At 38.2% G+C, this 19,447-nt stretch overlaps 1 protein-coding gene across 2 annotated transcripts; it reads left to right on the top strand.

The window, feature by feature from the left end:
- Nucleotides 1-2,662: 2,662 nt before the first annotated feature.
- LOC149942843 (transport and Golgi organization 2 homolog) lies at nt 2,663-19,400 on the top strand. Of its 2 annotated transcripts, none has more exons than XM_090177839.1 (7): nt 2,663-3,204; nt 8,098-8,217; nt 9,207-9,321; nt 9,391-9,464; nt 9,546-9,702; nt 18,857-18,960; nt 19,036-19,178. In XM_090177839.1, exons 1-7 carry the CDS (start codon nt 3,063-3,065, stop codon nt 19,047-19,049), a joined length of 726 nt encoding a protein of 241 aa, XP_090033965.1. In that variant the 5' UTR covers nt 2,663-3,062; the 3' UTR covers nt 19,050-19,178. The 2 variants fall into 2 exon arrangements, with proteins under 2 accessions (XP_090033965.1, XP_090033964.1); XM_090177838.1 differs by having other exon boundaries at nt 2,681-3,204; nt 18,857-18,964; nt 19,036-19,400.
- Nucleotides 19,401-19,447: the final 47 nt, after the last annotated feature.

Below are 19,447 nucleotides of genomic sequence, written 5' to 3'. Positions count from 1 at the left end.
ATGTCACCCCAAAAATTTCGCACCTACTAATTTTCAATTTTTTTTCGAATAATTCCACTGGTCGTGAGTTTGAAACTTTCATACAAATCTGGTCTAGATGGAATCGAAACTCCAGTTCTATTATCTAATATTCGAGAGGGAACCTCTTCTAAATATTTTCCGTAATTTTTACTTGGCATGAGGTCGTCAGAGAACGTAGCGATTACTTTTTCTTAATGAAAAAAAAATACAGTCATGATGGTCCTGTATGGGCAAACCTATGGAGTGGCGTCAACGTGGCCAGCCTCTTTGAACACTTAGAGCACCAATCGAAACTCCTGGTAGTGCCTTTCCTTTTAACAATGTTGAACGTGGACCACATATTATAGGTTAATTTACAGCCGAGTTCACACTATAAACTTAATTTGGACACTTTCGAATAGGCCAAGCTTAAAGGGCTCCACCGGCGTTTGTATTTCGTCAGTTTCCCGCGAATTACGGACATAGGGAAAGCTTCGACACGTCGTCTGCTACCTGATTTTCTGGGTGAATTTTTCAAACACCGGTCAGTGGGTGCCTGCACCAGTGTGAGAAATAAGGCACTATCACAGGCCAATCGCCCTGGTGACCACTTTATTAATTCAAAGTTTTTTCCCTTCAAGATTTTAGTTCATTATAAAAATTCTATATTAATCCCTAAAATTGTTTGGTCTTTGCTTCTATGCTGTGTGCTTGGCCTTATGTCAATTGTGTGTATGCATGGTTGACTAGGGGAGTCTGTCTACTCTACATTATAGAAGAAGCGAATGTAGCAGTAAGCAAAAAGAAATATAAACAGTCTCTCTCTCAGTAGGCTTGTTCGGGTCGGGTCTATAGCACATATTGTCAAGAATAGGTAATTTGACCATAAATTATGAAAGCCTGATTTTGCAAGGTTAAAAGTGGTAACTGGCCACAGGTCCAGTTTTAAAAAAATCGATATTTCTCACCCTGGACTGCACGATTTTACTACGCATACGCCCTCTTTTAGCTACAGTAAGAGCTAGCGTATAAGCAGACGTTACTGACAATCAAAGTTTTAAAACTTTCGCGGAAATATATGAAAATATATTTTTATCCGTTGAAATAACTTACTTTATTATTACAATACAATAAAGAAAAGCATTCACTACCCGATTTACGCATTTTCCATTCTAGCAGACGCTACACACCCAAGAAGTGATATGAAACCTTCAGCGCCACCTAGAACCGTTTCGGTTGCGAGCTACGCCATATACCTAGTGTACGATAATTTTTCATTATGTACGATATTTTTACAAAGTTCGTACGATAATTCATTTTGAGGCTTCTGGCAACGCTGACCAAGACAATATTAAGGAAGGTCCTCGGACCCGCTACGCTAAAATATCAGGAGATGGAAACGATTTTGACGGAAATAGAAGCGGTAATTAATTCACGACCAATTAGTTACACGTATAGCGACCCGAACGAGCCCAGCCCGATAACTCCAGCGCATTTCATAACGGGAAAAAGGTTGACAGATTTGCCTCCGTTGCGAATAGCGGAAGCTCACATTCCGGTAAACCAAAGGGGCATCGAAGAAAGACTACGTCCCGGGGAAAGTGTCAGCAATCGCTTGTGACGGCGGTGGAAAGAAGAGTATTTACGGGATAAACGTTGGTACATGAATACCTTATTCATTTATTTATGAACAAAATAGATATCGAAATATAGGGAAATTTATAAAATCTAGTCACGACGTCTGATGAATTTTTATTTATTTGAGTTCAATGTTTATTTCAATAATTGGTAAAGTTAGCAATGTGTAATCGCTATAACAGCTAATTATAAAATCTCAATATTTATCAAGACGGTCATCTTAAAATGTGAGCCAAATAAAAATAATTTTTGATCCTTACGTTTTTTCTTAAGGACTATTTTCGCTCCTAATTAAGGACAATTGTTCTCAAGGATAAGTGTAGAATACGAAATTTAGAGTATAAGGATTATTTCAATTTATAAGGACAATTTTTGATTCTTACGAATCATAAATTAAGGAGTTGTAGAATCGGACCCCTGGCGCCAGAAAACCCTTCTAAGGTTCCAAAAATTAAAAATCCCCCCCGCCTTACTTATACCTGGTCTGCCTAACCCAAAAATCGTGGCGCCGGCTTTGCCCTGAACCATGGTTTAATTGAAACGCGTTGTCAAAAACCACAAATTTGGGTCAAATATTACTTAATATATCATATATCGCTTTTAGAATGTTTAAGTTTAACTCGAGAGTTATTTCATATAGAAAACAATTGAAATTAGTTCTTTTCAAATGAAATTTTATCCCCCACGTGTTCTGTGGTAATAAAAATATTTTTTTAAAAGTTGTAACCAACGCCGTATATACAATTTTATTTATAACATTGAGGTGAGAGAAAAAATGAAGATCCTAGAATACACTTTCAAACGGGTAGGACAATGGGAGGGAGGGGGGGAGGAGATTCGGTCGGCGTCTTACCGTTCATTGGTTGCTTAACCGATCGCGTCATCGACAAACCAAACAGATTAGAGATTAATATGTATTAAAAGTGAAAACGCATAAAATAAATTTAGTGAATCTCGGTATATAAGTCCCAAGCGTTCAGATTCGCTCGACTTAATTTCTTCCAGATTCTCGGATAAGCGAGGCTGTAAAATCTTAACTGTTAGAGATTTTACTATACGAATCTCTTCTGTCGGTTTCCGAACTTCTTTTCAAAGCTATCTAGCGTTAGAATTAGCGAGAAAGTCTCCGTAAACATTTTTCCGGAGAGTCGCTTTTTGGGAGTAATTAGTTGCCATCGTTGGCACCAATCTTCCCAATAACCCCAAAAGTCCAAAAAAGGGGATACGGAGGGTGGAGTTCGCTTAAACGACGTTACGTTTAGTTTCAGAAGCTACCCTTTTCGCGGTTTAAAAAAAAACACTCAAAACTAAAGGAATATCGTTCTGCCTTTTTTAGCCTCTCGGCGAGTTATTCTCGACAAAAATCCGAAACTCTGGAAAGAATTTTGATTGTCGCGGATTGGTCATAATTGGAGCGAGCCATTATGTGCATGCTCTTTCTCTATTTGAACCCGAACCCGGCGCCCGACGGATACCTTTTGATTTTGGCCAATGTTCGCGATGAGTTTTATCAGAGACCCAGTAAACAGTGCCAGTTTTGGGAGCGAAATCCCAATTTCATCGGAGGTAAGACCTTTTTTTTCTCTAAGATTCAAAATTTCTAACATTTGAGAGTTGATATTGGTTTTTATTTTGGGTCTTTCAATACTTTATGGCAGTAGTACCATGGAAGTACCAATAACAGTCCCACGGGTGAATTTTGACCCGTCCATTCCCTTTTTATGATCAATTTATAAATGTTTCGACTTTTTATTCTTTCTAATTATAATTTTTTTCATTATACTCTTAAAAAAAGCTTATTATAATAATTATTTAAAACTAAAAGTGAAAACCAAATTACGTTGAACCTTAAATTGATTTAAAGAGAGTTTAATTTAATAATTTGCTTATATCGAAATTGTTCCGCGTTTAACTTTTGATTGACATGTTTTATAGCATTATTTACTTTCTACCTGGAAACTATGATGACAATCGCGAGGAAAAAGGGATAACCTTAATATAACCCACTCTCGATAATCTAAGACAATTAGCGTCAATATAGTTAAGCACGTACCAAATTAAATTATTTTGGGGAAATATTCAAATAAGAATACGCGTTAGTAGGATGCTTTTTACGTGCTGCAAAGGCTTAGTTAAATCATGTCTATATTGCTATTAACGTAACCCGTAAAGAAAGGTAGACAACCTTCCTCGATGCCTCGAAAATTAACTTGAGAATTCTGACTCTCGCAAATTCCGTTAACGGGATTTTGAATCTCATAAGTGATATAGAAAATCCGAAACTGATTTTGAGATTTAAGAATACAATTTTCATGTTGATTTCTGTTTTTTTTTTTCTTTTTATGCTAAATTTCTAACTGATTTTCGCATCTATCTCCGGAAACTAAGAAAAACTAACCCGAAAACAGAATGGCAAATGATACGTTTGTTTCGCAACAACGTGTGATAACCAAGTTAACATATTTCAACTAATAATAACCATTAAGCTGGTTTCACACTCGACGGAAAATATGCCGGAAAGACGATAATAAACGCCGAGCTGAAAATTGATTCCCATTCGATATACCGCTAACGTTCAACTTTACGCTGCTAATTTTCCGTCGAGTGTGAAACCAGCTTTACTATAAAATAATTTCGTGCTTAGCCGGGTTTTTGGTTAGTTTAACGCGTCGGAACAGGTACAAATTTATCAATTCCAATCCGAGCATTGTTCTCGCGACAAGGATGGCGAACCAAGTAAACGTAGTTTCACCGTCGTCCGTACCGCTCTATTGTTCGTGTTATTTTAAATCCACGAAGAAAGAGGGAGAGAGACCTAGATAACACTCTAGTCTTATTTACCCTTTCTGTCGGAGCGTTTCTCCGATTGTCGAAACGCCAGTTCCGTACTGTGCCAGCTCCTTTGGTTTTTTACATTTTATTAATAAAACAGAGATGATTTATGGTTGAAATAACTACGTGCAACGCGATAAAGTCAGAAGAGAATCTATGTCACTTCGCGGTGAAATTTTAGAGTATGTTTGCGAAAATGTAATTCCCCCTCATAGGTGTCTGCTGGATGTTTGCGTACCGGGAAAGCTGTAAAACAAAAACGCTACTAGACTTATTTAACAGCCACGTACTTGTAAGTTTATTGTATTCCGGCATTGCAACTACATTTGAAAACTTAACGTACGTTGGTCAAATTTAGACGAATGAATAAACGAATTAAGCCCGCGGCAGAACACTCGAAAGGGGAACTTGAGGACAGACTGTTTATCCTTCATGTTCCCTTAACGCGTTTTCTAGCTCTAGCTTAACCTGTTTATTAAGCCCATATGCTTTAAGAAGCGTTAAAGAGTAGAAGTAATCCCATCAATGAAAGCATTCTTATCGTCTTAATTTATCCTCCTACACGATTGCGAAGGCTTGCTTAACCTGTCTAATCTCTCTATTTTTAAGTCGCACATTTGTTTATGTACAAGGTTACGTCTGGTCTCCTAGTTAACGGTGTAGAGTGTCAACAATTAAGTTGAATAATGCCAATAAATAAATCTCCGATGATCACTATTTGTAAATAATTTTAACAAATATCTCTCCAGTAATCACTACGTTAATAATTTCAACAAATAACTTTCCGGTAATCACTACGTGAATAATTTTAACAAATAACTCTCCGGTAATCACTACGTGAATAATCTTAACAAATAACTCTCCGGTAATCACTACGTGAATAATTTTAACAAATAACTCTCCGGTAATCACTACGTGAATAATTTTAACAAATAACTCTCCGGTAATCACTACGTGAATAATTTTAACAAATAACTCTCCGGTAATCACTACGTGAATAATTTCAACAAATAACTCTCCGGTAATCACTACGTGAATAATTTTAACAAATAACTCTCCGGTAATCACTACGTGAATAATTTTAACAAATAACTCTCCGGTAATCACTACGTCAATAATTTCAACAAATAACTCTCCAGTAATCACTCTACGTGTATAATGACAACAAATAAGTCTCCAGTAATCACTCTACGTGTATAATGACAACAAATAAGTCTCCAGTAATCACTCTACGTGTATAATGACAACAAATAAGTCTCCAGTAATCACAATCTGTGAATAATGTCGACATATAAGTCTCCGGTGGAGGTGGTTTTTGCGCGAGTGACCTTTCCCGCGATTGCACTTCCTAGTTTTATTTCGATAACGGGAATTGACCCCGATTTCGAAGCACTTTCCATTTTTCCCAAAGCGAGAACCACTCAATAATGGCAACGGATAGAAAATGAAGCCCGTCAAATAGAGAAGCGGCCGAACAATGCCCGTCAGTGAAAGTCTCTTCCTGCTTTCTTAATCGAAGGAACCGTTCTAAATATACAACAAAGAAAAACCTTTTAAATTTATATTTATTTAAAAATTAAAAAAGAAAGCGGCGGGGAAGCCTCGGTGTTTTAAGTTTTCATTTTTTTCTCTCCGCCGAAAAGAACAGTCTTCCATGTTTGCAATCCCATTTTCACTCGGGAGGTCTCGCTTCGCCGATTGCGATTATAAATATAACACTACGATATTTATAAACATATATCGGCCACAATTTTTCACGTCCTAGGAAGTTTTAGATTCTATACTTTATTGCACGTTACTCGTGGGAGTTGCGCTGTGATGGCTTTGGAATATCACGGACAGCGTTGCCAGATTTAAAAAAAAAACAATCTACGATTTAAATCGCCTATTGTATACTTATATGTATGAAAATTTAATTACAAATACTAATTAAATTAAATCAAGATTAATTGAAAGTTCAATTTACGTGGCTAATACAATCAAAATATCAAGCGATCTTCAGAGAAAAAAAAACGATTAAAATCCGATATAAATCAAATAAATAAATTTTGAGAATTTAAAAAAAATCACAAAACTACCCTAATAATGGACTAAAGAATTTTTAGAGGGACTGCTTGTGCGTTTGTAGACACGGCTGGCGTGACTTGAAAAGGAAGCGGTATTTTTACAGATATAAATATATTATATAATTTAGATATAATTAAATAAATTTTTCTTGCTTAAAGATTATTGGAGATACGTAAATACGAACGAATTGAATTATAAATGTTTGCAGAGTTGGTTCAAAATATTTGATCTAAGATATTAAAATAAAACCCAATTACATTTTTACGTTTTTTATGATAATTATTTAATTGATGTTTTTAGATTTGGGTGTCCGATTGAGTCGTAATTTGCCAGCCAATTATTGTACCTCGATTTCGATTCATTGCGTTGAAATTTGTGAGGACCCAGATTATAATCTTATACGCGATTCGGCGTAGCTTGATCGTCAATCATTTGGCCCGGATCTCCGTCGTCAGCCCTTTATTAAATATCTTTGGCGGAAACGAAAAACCAAAGGAAGTCGAACTTTCCTAACACTGAACTTGAAACGTACCAGGAAAATTATACACCGAAAATCGGAAAAAAAGGAAAAGTACCGGGCGGCTCTTTTTCCTTTTATTTTCATCGTCTTTATTCAATAACGTATTATCTTTCTGAAAGGGTGCAACCATGCAAATAATGCCCATATATAAAAGTCACGTATTAAATGCACCTAACTCACGGGGAGGTTAAACCAGAAAACGATTGTTTACAGTTTACACGTTCTACCTACGTGGGTTTATTCTCTGTAATATTAATTTTTAACTTAAGAATGACAATAATTATTACAACTGAAATGAAGTAGGACTTATGATGGTGCTTGAGTACACTATGTTCCTTATAACTAAAATTTCGCCGTAAATTGAATTAAATTCTCTAAGTTGCAGAATTCCAGTGCAAATTTTATCCTACTTGAATGAACTAGATTCGCTGAAAGAGGTACCATTTTTCGTTAGATACAGAGTGAATGTTTTACCAACATCTGCTACAACACTTCTTCTAATTTGATTTCCATTCCATAAAATCTCCGCGCATATTCTTAAAAATTAAAATTAGTTCGAAATTTATTATATAGTCTTTATTTATTATTTTATTAAATGAAAATTAATTTTAGGGGAGTGTTTTAACAGATATACAGATATTTTGTTAAAAATTTCACTTGAGAACCATGACTATTGGGTACAGCCCGTGTAGCAAATTACTCTGTTAGAGGTTGTCCAAATAATCAAGATTCAAAATTTAATTAATTTTGATCTTTATACAGCCATAGGTACAGATTTGATTTTAATAATATTTAATCTACTCGGTATAACCCTTTTTGGAATGTCTTTTTAATTTTTTAACACTTGTATCGCCTTTGGAGCGAGTTTTAAGATACCTATGAAGAGTGAGTTTTCAAATGTAACTAGATTCTTGATAAGCTATGGAATGCCGTCAGTGATAGCTCGCGATTCGCTCACGGAAACTATTTCCAATTCGCTTTCATGATAAAAATCGTACGTAAATAAAACCATAGAAATGGTGTACTTTTCATTTGTATAGGTACGGACGCCGAGATATCAGGAGGAACGTGGTTGGCCATGAGTACGGAAGGGAAAATAGGTTCGTTACTCAATGTCATGCGACCGATCAATTGTTACGGCGTCGGACATCGCAGCCGAGGTATGCGTCGTTTTTTTTTGTATTTCCTACGTAAAAACCGGGGTATAGTTTGGCACACTTTCCAGTGCCGGGGGAAAGCGGAGGTGTTTAGGAAACGGTGGCTCTATCTACGTTCTTTCTTTGCTATTTAAAACGCAAAATGAAAACGGGTGAACAACCCTTGGTACTACTAAGCTCGCTTCTGTATAATTGACAACGGGTTTTATCGCGTCTATAGACTAAATGCGTCTTGGGCGTACAATTGTTTACGATCTCCTCTCCCGTTGAACTTTACCTCAATCTACTTAACCTCAATTAAATTAGGATTCCGGAAATCATAAGGATTGGAAACAAAGGTTCATTCATATAAAAGGTTAATAATTTATAGGTTTTTTTAAGTAAGAATTACGTACTTTGAAATTCGTATCGTCTCGACATAGGAATCATCCAGAACAATCCCTAGAAAGTGGCTATTCCCTAACAGCTATATATTGCAACTTGAATTTTACAAACTCGGGCTAGAAAATATTTAAAACATTATTCGGCTGCCCCATGGCAAAACCTTTTAACCACCAAATTTTTGAAAAATTAGATTTTTACGCATCAGTATTACTAAGACATGTACAAAAGAACTGTAAAAGTTTCAGGTAAAAGTTATAAATATTTAACTATTTATGACTTAAAAAATGGTTTTGGATTTTATAATTTTCGCATTAAAAACCACGTTAAAATCTTATAACTTAGGTTTTGAAAAAGTCAAATATCTCAAAACTACGATCGTGTTGGTTAAAAGGTTTTGCCATGGGACAGCCGTATTGTCAATGCTTCTGACAATCGTGTAGCTGATAATCTATGATACAAGATCAAATAACTTAATTCGATAATAAAACTAATATTTGATATGTCGGTTAGAAGCCCTAATTATTGTTTTGAACTACTCGATAATTAAGGCAAGGTTTCCTCTGTTTATAAAAATTCAAAAAGATTATTTCACCCTAAATTGCGACCAGGTTTTTTAGCCGTGGATTTTCTAGAAAGCAGCTTCAACGGTCCTAACTACTTGAAATCTCTGAAAAGAGAAGCGAGCGACTACAGTGCGTTCTTGTTGGTAACCTTAGACATTAGGTAGCCGCATACTTAAACGAAAACAAATACTATTCCCTAAATACTAACAATTGAAAACATTCTTCAAAGCCCGAGTCTTGGCCAAGCGAGAGCTTCCTATTATTCCAATGTGGAGAATGAACAACCGACTATACTGAAACAAGGTAAATTTTTTCACACGAGTACAATCGGAGGTTTTTTCGTTTAGAAGGAAAATTACCCGTTTTTTTCCTCTTCCGAACCAGGAATCCACGCTTTCGGTAACTGTTCCCCGAAGAAACCTTGGATGAAGGTCAAGGCTTCCAGAAGGCGTTTCGCCCATATCGTGGCCAAGAGCAAATCAGTCCTGAAGAAGGAACAACTCATTCGCGATTTATTCGAATTCCTGATGGATAAGAAACCGTAGGCCCGCCTTTTTTCAGCTATATATTTATTTTTTTATATTATATCAAGAATGTATTTATTTATACTCAGGGAGAATGAATATGTCGAGATTATTTTTAGCGTTTCTCCAATTCCACCCGTTGGGCCCCCCGGTATGCCCCTCCGCTTTAATAAAATCAAATAATACTGCAATCTCATTGGTTCTTAAAAATTACGTTTTTTGACGCGTTAACGCTGCTGCGAGGACGCAAAAAATAAGACCCCCTCCTTTTTTCCTCCCCCCCCCCTCAACGTGTCCGTCGATAGTCTCGACATATTCATTCTCCCTGAGTAGAAATAAATACATTCTTGATTATATACCGTGTTAAACAAGGGCTATCTCATTATGATACTATATATATCTTACGAGGGAAGTATCCATTAAAATGAAACGCAGATTCCAATGGCCGCAAATTTAAATGTATCAATTTTACCATAGCTAGGTATATGTACTTATTTATAAAGCATATTTTATCGATGTAATTGTTTTAGAAACTCACTATATATGATGCATTTCACCGTACATTATTTGGCCATCTGAAATGTCTGTTTAACGAAAGCTGGCAAAGGTACATCTTTCAAGCGAATAACATGAATACTTTTCTTGTAGTGATATAGTATACACCGAGGGGCTGATCACTCCGCGTAAACTAATGGGATTACGCGTAATCTTTGAAGTCTCTGCCTTTGGCAGTGCTAATCTAAGCGTAATCCGGTGTACAGACTTTCTAAGAGTGGTTAGCCCCTCGGTATACACTTCCGTTATAACTTCGACTTCTACTATAGTTATATGGCCACCGAATCATTTGAATTTCCGACATAGAGTTTGTAAAATGACCAATTATCATTCGTTGGATCTGTTATCTCAAACGGAAGGAGCTACAGGAAATTCGTCCCGAATTTTCAAACGATTCTGTGGACCTCTAAAGATAGTATATTATAAATCGAAAAATTGTCTGCTAACACCATGCTAGCACGCGCTATGAAGTGTTTTAACGGAACTGGCGCCAGTAACCCCTTCTGGTAAATATTAGTTCCACATCGGACAAATGTATGGGCTCCCAATTAGGCCCCCAAATGGGCATCGCTATCGAGAGAAAATTTTATTCCTAATAAATTTATATATGGGCGGGGTCTCGGCGATTTCCAAGAAATCAATTTACCAAATTTAAGGGCCTTCGAGGGCCCCAATGGGTATCGCGATGGAGATCAAATTTAATCACACATAAATGGACGTATCGTTTATATTTGTGGACTCAGTGGTCGCTGAGAAATCAAGGACCCATATATACAAGCCCCCTAGGGCCCCAATGGGTATCGCGACAGAGCCGTTTTTAAATTTAAATGATCATTAATCAAACTGAATTGTTTTACATACCTGGTTTTAGAAATAAGATAGCGAAAATCGAACGCTTTAATTGACATTATTTTGGACTCCGAATTTTTTGAGAAATAAGGTAGCAATGGTGACCTATACACTCTTTTTCGCGGTCTTTTCGACCCCTCTTTTTGCCCGCTCGCCAGTCGGCCATTACCTGGAACCACCGGTGGGGGGGTCTAGGCTCGGGTCTTTGGTCCCAGGATATGGAGAATGGGGGTGAAGGGCGGTAAACTCAACATGAACGCGACCAGCAAAATCCCCAAAAAAAGAGTGTATCCCACCGCAACTAACTCGCGATTTATATATATATATATATATATATATGTATATATATATCATATTGTAAAATATGATAGGCAAGACTTCTAGGACTGCCTGGGGGTTGGTTTTATGACAGCTATTAAAGTGATACTTGTTTAAAACTGTCTCGTTATATTTGACTATTTAAGTATTAGATTAAGCACTAATAACGAGTATAATAGTTAATTTATGTTCAAAGAACCATCATAAATGATACATGGTGCCAGAATTATAGGTAATTCACGCGATTAAAATGGCTGAAAATATAAAATATCCGCCGGAGCTACGATTGAAATCGGGCAACGTGGATCACGCATGGCGAGAGTTTCTTCAACGTTTCGAGCTTTACGAGATGGCCACGGAACCTTCGACGCCGAGATCAGATAAGCAAAAATTGGCTTTATTTTTGACAATTGCGGGGCAAGAGGCCATTGATGTATATAACACATTTACGTTTGCTACGCCTGCTGATAAGACCTACAACAATGTAGTGGCAGAGTTCAAGGCTTATTGGACACCGAAGACTAACGAGGCTCATGAACGCTACGTATTTCGTTGTCGCGTACAAAACGAAGGAGAGTCTATAGAACAGTATGTGGTTGACCTCCGACTCAAAGCAAAATCGTGCAACTACGGTACACTGGAAGAGTCCATTATAAGGGACCAAATTGTCTTTGGAGTGCGCAATAATAAAGTTCGTAAACAGCTATTGGCGGAAGTGGATCTGACCTACCAACGGGCGATGGCTCTCTGTCAGGCTTCGGAAAATTTAACGAAGCAATTAAAAACTTGGTCTGACAATGGATCAACATCAGCGCATGTACAAGTAGATGCTTTAAATAGAGTCCAATTCTCGAAACCCGAAAGGAAAGGGGTCGTCGATAAAGGGAAACAGAACCAAACTTGCAAACCTACAAAGCAAAAACGTTCCAAACCGGAAGATAAAAAACAATGGATGGAAAAATGTTTTCGTTGTTTGGGTAAACATGAAAAATTAAAATGTCTGGCGTATAAAGATGAATGTCACAAATGTCACGGTAAAGGACATTGGGCTAAAGCTTGTAAAACTAAAACTGCAGTAGTCGAAATAGAGGCTGGTACGAGTGATGACGATTTCGTCATAGGATCTATTTCTAACAGAGAAATTACAATTGGGAAAGTTGACAAAGATTGGGTCGAAGTTGTATCTATTCAAAACAAAAAGGTACCTTGTAAAATCGACACAGGAGCCCAAACAAATCTGCTTCCTATAAATATCTATTGCGGGATAAAACCAAAGTCAAAGATACACAAAGGAAGAACATGTTTGAGAGCGTATGGAGGATTCCCAATTAAAAGTTTAGGAACAATACATTTGGATATATCCTTCAAATCAAGAAAAATCCATACAGCATTTGTTTTAGTCGAGGAAAATCTAGTTCCCATAATAGGTCTAAAAACATGCGAGGAAATGGGTTTGATCAGCCGAATATATTCTACCGACTTGAACCATTTGGGAAAGGGTGATAACTCTGGAAAACAAGTAGTACCGTTAAACGGTGATGAGGTTTTCAAGATGAAAATAATAGATGAATTTCCAAAGGTGTTTAAAGGAATTGGCTGTTAAAAACAGAGTGCCGTATTGAATTAGAACCAGCGGCTATTCCCGTAATAGTTCCGCCCAGACGTATACCTTACGCTAAAGGAAGAGTTAACACGATTAGAAAATATAGGTATCATTCGTAAAGTGAGTGAACCTACTCGATGGGTTAGTCCACTTGTGATTATAGAAAAACCAGACCGAAGTTTGCGTCTATGTCTTGACCCGAAAACGTTGAACGAAAACATTCGAAGAGAACATTTTCAAATTCCTACAAAAGAGGAAATCCAAGCCGAATTAGCAGGAGCCTGCTATTTTTCAAAGCTCGACGCGGCATCGGCGTTTTACCAAATCCCTCTGGATGATAGTAGTCAAATACTAACGACGTTTAACACGCCATGGGGCAGATTCTGTTTTTTGAGATTACCATTTGGCATTGCCTCGGTGCCTGAGATATTTTTCAAAAGTTTCAGTCAAATATTTGAAACAGCAGAAGGCACACGTACACTACATGATGACGTATTGATATTTGGACGCTCCTTGGAAGAACACGACAAACGGCTACGATGCTCTTTGGAACTTCTAAATCGAGCCAACGGGACTCTTAACAAGAAAAAATGTGTTTTTCGCGCCAAAGCAGTTAAATATATGGGCGAAATAATCTCACACGAAGGAATGAGGCCTGATCCGTGTAAAGTCAAAGCGGTTAAAGAAATGCCAACACCGAAGACCAAATCTGACGTACAACGCGCTTTAGGATTGGTCAATTTTATCGGTAAATATACAAACACAGAACACCTTCGAAGCTTACTAAAGAACGAGTCTGCGCAACAATGGCTTCCAGAACACGACGTGGAATGGAAATACATTAAGGACGCACTTTCGTGCAATCCAGTTCTGCAATTTTACGATCCGTCTCTTTCTACGAAAATTTCATCCGACGCCTCAAGTAGTGGGTTGGGTTGTGTTTTACTACAGCAACACGGAGGTGACTGGAAACCGGTCGCTTACGCGTCACGCGCATTGACAGACGCTGAGACGAGATACGCCCAAGTGGAAAAAGAGACTCTTGGTCTTGTGTATGGATGCCAAAGGTTCCATAATTACATATATGGACAACCGTTTCGACTGGAGACCGATCATAAGCCTTTGTTGGCCATGACGAAGCGTGTACTTGCCGAAATCCCACCACGACTTCAAAGGTTATTTTTAAAACTGACAAAATATCAGTATTCAATGGAATACAAACCTGGAAAAGATTTGACGATCGCGGACGCTTTATCAAGGGCAAGTTTGCCGTTGTCTGACGACGAGAAGGACTTACAAGAGGAAGTCAGCGAAGAACTGCAGCTGCACATAAATTCAATAGTACGAGCATTACCAGTTAGCAGCAGTGTTCTTGAACTCATAAAGAAAGAAACCGAAAAAGATCCAGTTCTATCAGAAGTCAAGGACCAAACCCGAAAAGGGTGGTCGTCCGTAAATAATTTAACATCGACGTACGCAACACTACAAGGTGAACTCACCGAAGTAAATGGTCTTGTGCTCAAAGGATCAAGAATAGTCGTACCAGCGTCCCTACGTTCCAAAATCCTAGAATATATACACGATGGACATCTTGGAATAGAAAAGTGTCGACGTAGAGCTCGACAAGCCGTTTATTGGCCAAATTTGAATGCCGATGTGGAAAAGATTTGCAAGAGTTGCCCAACGTGCAATAAATTTCAGTATACTCAACAAAGTGAGCCCCTACTGATGCGAGATATACCGCAAGGTCCTTGGCAACGCGTCGGGACTGATCTATTTCACTTTGCGGATAGGGACTACCTTGTTCTTATTGACGCCTACTCCAATTATTTGAAGATAGAGCAGTTATCGTCTTTGGGCGCTCCAACAGTCATAAAAATATTGAAAAATCTTTTTGGCCGACACGGAATACCATTGGAGGTGCTATCGGACAATGTACCGTTTGATTCCCATGACTTTATAGATTTCGCTAAGATGTATGATTTCGAAACTACCACTTCGAGTCCCAAGTATCCAAAATCGAATGGGCTTGCCGAAAAGGGGGTTCAAATCGCCAAACGATTGCTAAAGAAAGCGAAAGACGCTCAACATGACATAGCCTTGGGTCTCTTGAGTTATCGAAATACGCCGTTAGACCATGGGAAGTCGCCAGCGCAACTTTTAATAGGACGTTCTCTGCGAACTCGTCTTCCACAAATCGGGAAAGCCAACGGGACAGTATCTATCTCTAAACGCAAGCAAACTACAGCGAGGAAGCAGCTATCCCAACTACATAAAACGGAGGTAGTGCGTATACAGAACCAAAGAGGAGAATGGGATAAGAAAGCGCAAGTCGTAAAAGAGACAGCGCCAAGGTCTTATATTGTTGAAACTGAGGACGGAACCACACTACGACGGAATAGACAGCAGCTAAGAACCGTGCTAGAACCACCTACAACAGAAACGCCGCCTCCTTTACTTAGGCCAAGAGAAGATATAATTCCACCAAATAGTCTTCAAAAAAGACATGAAAACAAAACAGCTACTCCTTCCGGACAGCTTCAGAACAATTCGGGATCATCTCAAATAAACGTTCCTATTCGTTCACCAAGACAATTACAAGACGGTGAATTCCACGTTCAGGAAAATCTCACACCGACGAATACACGAGAAAGCACCCTAGGGGCAAGACGATCGAAAAGGCAAATTAAGCCAGTGAAGAGACTTAACCTTTAAAGACTATTGTGTTAAATATTTATAATCTTAAAATAACTCTGAAGTTAAGTTACTAAATGAATGTTAGTTTAAAGTAAAATATTTTAAAGTTTAAAATATATATGAAAAATATGTTATTGGTTAAAGTAATAATCTAAGGGAAAAGATGTAGCAATATTATTATTAGTTAAAATTATTACCACTAGGGGTCGCCACCTATTGTAAAATATGATAGGCAAGACTTCTAGGACTGCCTGGGGGTTGGTTTTATGACAGCTATTAAAGTGATACTTGTTTAAAACTGTATCATTATATTTGACTATTTAAGTATTAGATTAAGCACTAATAACGAGTATAATAGTTAATTTATGTTCAAAGAACCATCATAAATGATACAATGTCTGTTGATTGTCCTGGCACGTTAAGTGTCCGGCTATGATAGAGTCACAGAATATATTGAAAATTAATTTCCAAAACATTGTACGTCCGGAAAATCGGTTCGTTATTATCGACAGGGACGACAGTTTTCGTACGTTGGCAACGCGCAAGGTTCTCTCCAAAAACGAGTATCAGAGATGCGCCCCCGTTGGGCAACGCGGCCCTCTATAGCGGTTTTTAAATCAAAATACTGATAATTATAATTTTCCACAACTTATTATTTATCTAGCAGCGTACTTGTTAACAAGTTGGCAAGCTTGCCAAAATATACCTCTCCTCGGAAGAATTTGCCTCAAAATAAATAAAACCAACGTAACCACATTAATGAACATGTATCACACAGGCCCGGACTGGCCCCGATCTGACCGGCGATTGGGAAAAAACTTGGGGAAAATTTGGCATTAATGGGAAATGAGGCCAACACGATTGCATAGCCGGTGGGACCAACTACTAGCCAGTCCAGCCCTGGTATCACACATTTAAAGCCGATAAGAAAACAAGTAAAATAAATTACGAAGTTACGAGTTAAGTAAGCAAAACAAAACAAGAAGCAAAAACCTTACCATTAACAAAGCACAGAAAGCCACTTGATTAAACGACAGCTCGTATATCAATAAACGTTAAACCAACGCCACCACATTAATACAACTATATCTAAGTCGATAAGACAAGTTGGCAAGCCAAAATATACCTCTCCTCGGAAGAGTTTTTAATTTTCAGTGAAGCGTAACTGTATCCGTGGTTCTGCGGTAGAACGCTCACCTGTCGTGCAAGAGGGCTCGGGTTCGGATCCCGGCCGATTAAAAAATTGTACTACACCCAATGGCAAAAAAGAGGGCGCTTTTGGAAAAACCTTTTCCCTGATTCTAAGAAACTGGGTACGCAGTGATTACCCTTTACCCCGAAAATGCGAACGCGTTCGCAGGCCCGACAGACAGACAGACCCACCCACACACAGACTCGGTGGTTGTATAACCCCTCCTAGGGTACAAAGTCCCCTCGGAGAGGTAAAAACCCGTAAATACATTACAAAAACTAACTAAGTGGACCACCCACGGGTTCTACCCTTTAACCATCTTATCTCTGCTGACTGCGCTAAAACAATATTTGACCTTTAAAATTTCATACGTATAAAATGTAGACTTAAAAAAGTATTAATATACTCTTCCGCTAAGCTGAGTTTATAATTTTCAATAAAGCGTAACAAGTAATGTTGGTTCTGTGGTAGAACGTCTGCCTGTCATTCAGGTGAACTCGGGTTCGGATCCCGCTCGATGCAATCGCAATATGATACTAAGACGAATACCGTGGGGTGAGGTGCATTTGGCTGACTCTCCTTTTGGCCGACTCCTCATTTGGCCGACTGTTCATATTTCCGAATGCCCATTTGCCCGACAGCTCATTTTGCCGACTTTTCAGTCGGCCAAACGAGCAGTCGGCCAAATGAGCAGACGTTCAAATGGGCAGTCAGCCAAATGTTCAGATGGTCAAATGGAAAGTCGGCGTAACGTGTATTTTGTGGTCGGCCAAACGAAACTCTCCCATACCGTGAACAATTGGTGGAAACCCTGCCATTTGGACGTTGAAGCGTTTACCGTAACCCTCAGCACTCGGTCCGTCCCAAAAGTCAATAAGAAGAAGATGGAGAGAAAACAACCATACATACAAAACGCAAACACAACAAACTCAACACTCACAACCGCCATAACACAAACTCAACAATAACAAAATTTCCAATAAAACTGAGTTGAAACCGTCGCGACGGTGAGCGTTAACGAAAAAAAAACCAACCGAACCCAACCCAACCGCAAATTTATTCCCTCGGAGAGATAAAAATGTAAATAGTTGTTTGAATTGAAATACGCTATAGGAGTTGTACAAGTATGACGAATTTGGCGAAATAAGTACGAGTATATAAAGAGAGACGTTCGCCGGTTCACGGTACACCTGGGCACACGAAGAAATAAGTAATTGTACTTCGACAACACGAGTCATACCCATTCATAAAGCCTGTTTTAGTATTGATAAAACTAAATTTTTAATTATTCGTGTACCCTGGGTTAGCGAAAGGTGTGTAATTAGTTAAAATTCGATTGCAAACGTACTTGATTTCGTTAGCCGGCGAACTGAAACTTCTGAAAGCGCGCTTAACTGATTTTAAAAAAATGGTTCTCCTTGAACGTCGAGGTACTCCTGACGTTGTTGTTAAATCTTCTAGAGCGCTTTGCTTAAAGGGAATATAACCTGCAAAACAATCTTTATGGAAGACCCATTCAATTTTTCAAATCTCCCTGTACAGTGGCGCCAAACATTTTTAAAGCCAAAGGCCAGAGTGGCCAGAGCTGCAAGCGTTGGTGTTCCACACCAAATACCTGAGGTTATATTCCCTTTAACCTGGCTATTATTTCTCTTTGGCCGTGAGCGTAAGCTCTCCGTCTCGCCCGCGGAGAGGCTGCGGATCGAAACCCGCTGAGTCTAGTTTTAAAACCATTTATATTCACTCATCACTAATGCTGTCGCGGCACAAGCCTACTACTACTACAACTTCATTAATAGTTATAGTCATAGCAATAGTCCCACTCTATATATATATATATCGATGTGGAACTAAAATGTGGGTGATGCGCCTTAAATAGAAAAATTTATACTATCTTTTCAAGCATTATAATTACAAAGTTTGACTTTTATTAAATGTATTTCTTGTCGTTTTGAAGATATTATCCAGATCCTCAACTACAAGCGGACGCCGACGGTTGGCCCGAAGACTATCGAAAAGGACTTAGTTCGGTTTTTATCAACATCGACGGGGATTTTGGCAGTAGGTAAAGTACTTTTTAAAGTTTGTACTAAATCACGGAATTTCGGGAATGTAACCGATGCTTTTTATATTAAGGACTCATAGCCTAATTTTGGTGGATGCCAATGGCAAAGCGGAATTTGTCGAAAAGACGATGAAGGAACCAGTGAACCCTCGTCTGGAGAACTGGGTCGACAGTAGATATCAGTTCACCATTGACGATCGACAAAGCCAAATTGTTTCCCGGCTTTAAGAATAGTAAATAACGATTTTTCGCTCTGTTATTATTTTAGATATCTGCTGTTAAAAGTACTCAAAATTTATGGAAAAAGAAGTCGAAACTGTGATAATCGCTGTTTTCATTATTGATAATTGTTTTGACTATTTTATACGATTTTATAAGGTTAATGTCCCCAAGAAACAGACGCGGTGATAAATTTAGCAATTGATGTAACTATTTTTTAAGTCTAGTATAGGTGTTATTTTATTCAATAAACTCATTTTACAG

This window comes from Leiobunum rupestre, chromosome 6 (genome assembly GCF_980474605.1).
Source record: "Leiobunum rupestre chromosome 6, qqLeiRupe1.1.hap1, whole genome shotgun sequence".
Classification (NCBI taxonomy): Eukaryota; Metazoa; Arthropoda; class Arachnida; order Opiliones; family Sclerosomatidae; genus Leiobunum; species Leiobunum rupestre.
Note: the sequence above shows the minus strand (reverse complement) of the source record. Positions and strands in the feature narration are given on the sequence as shown.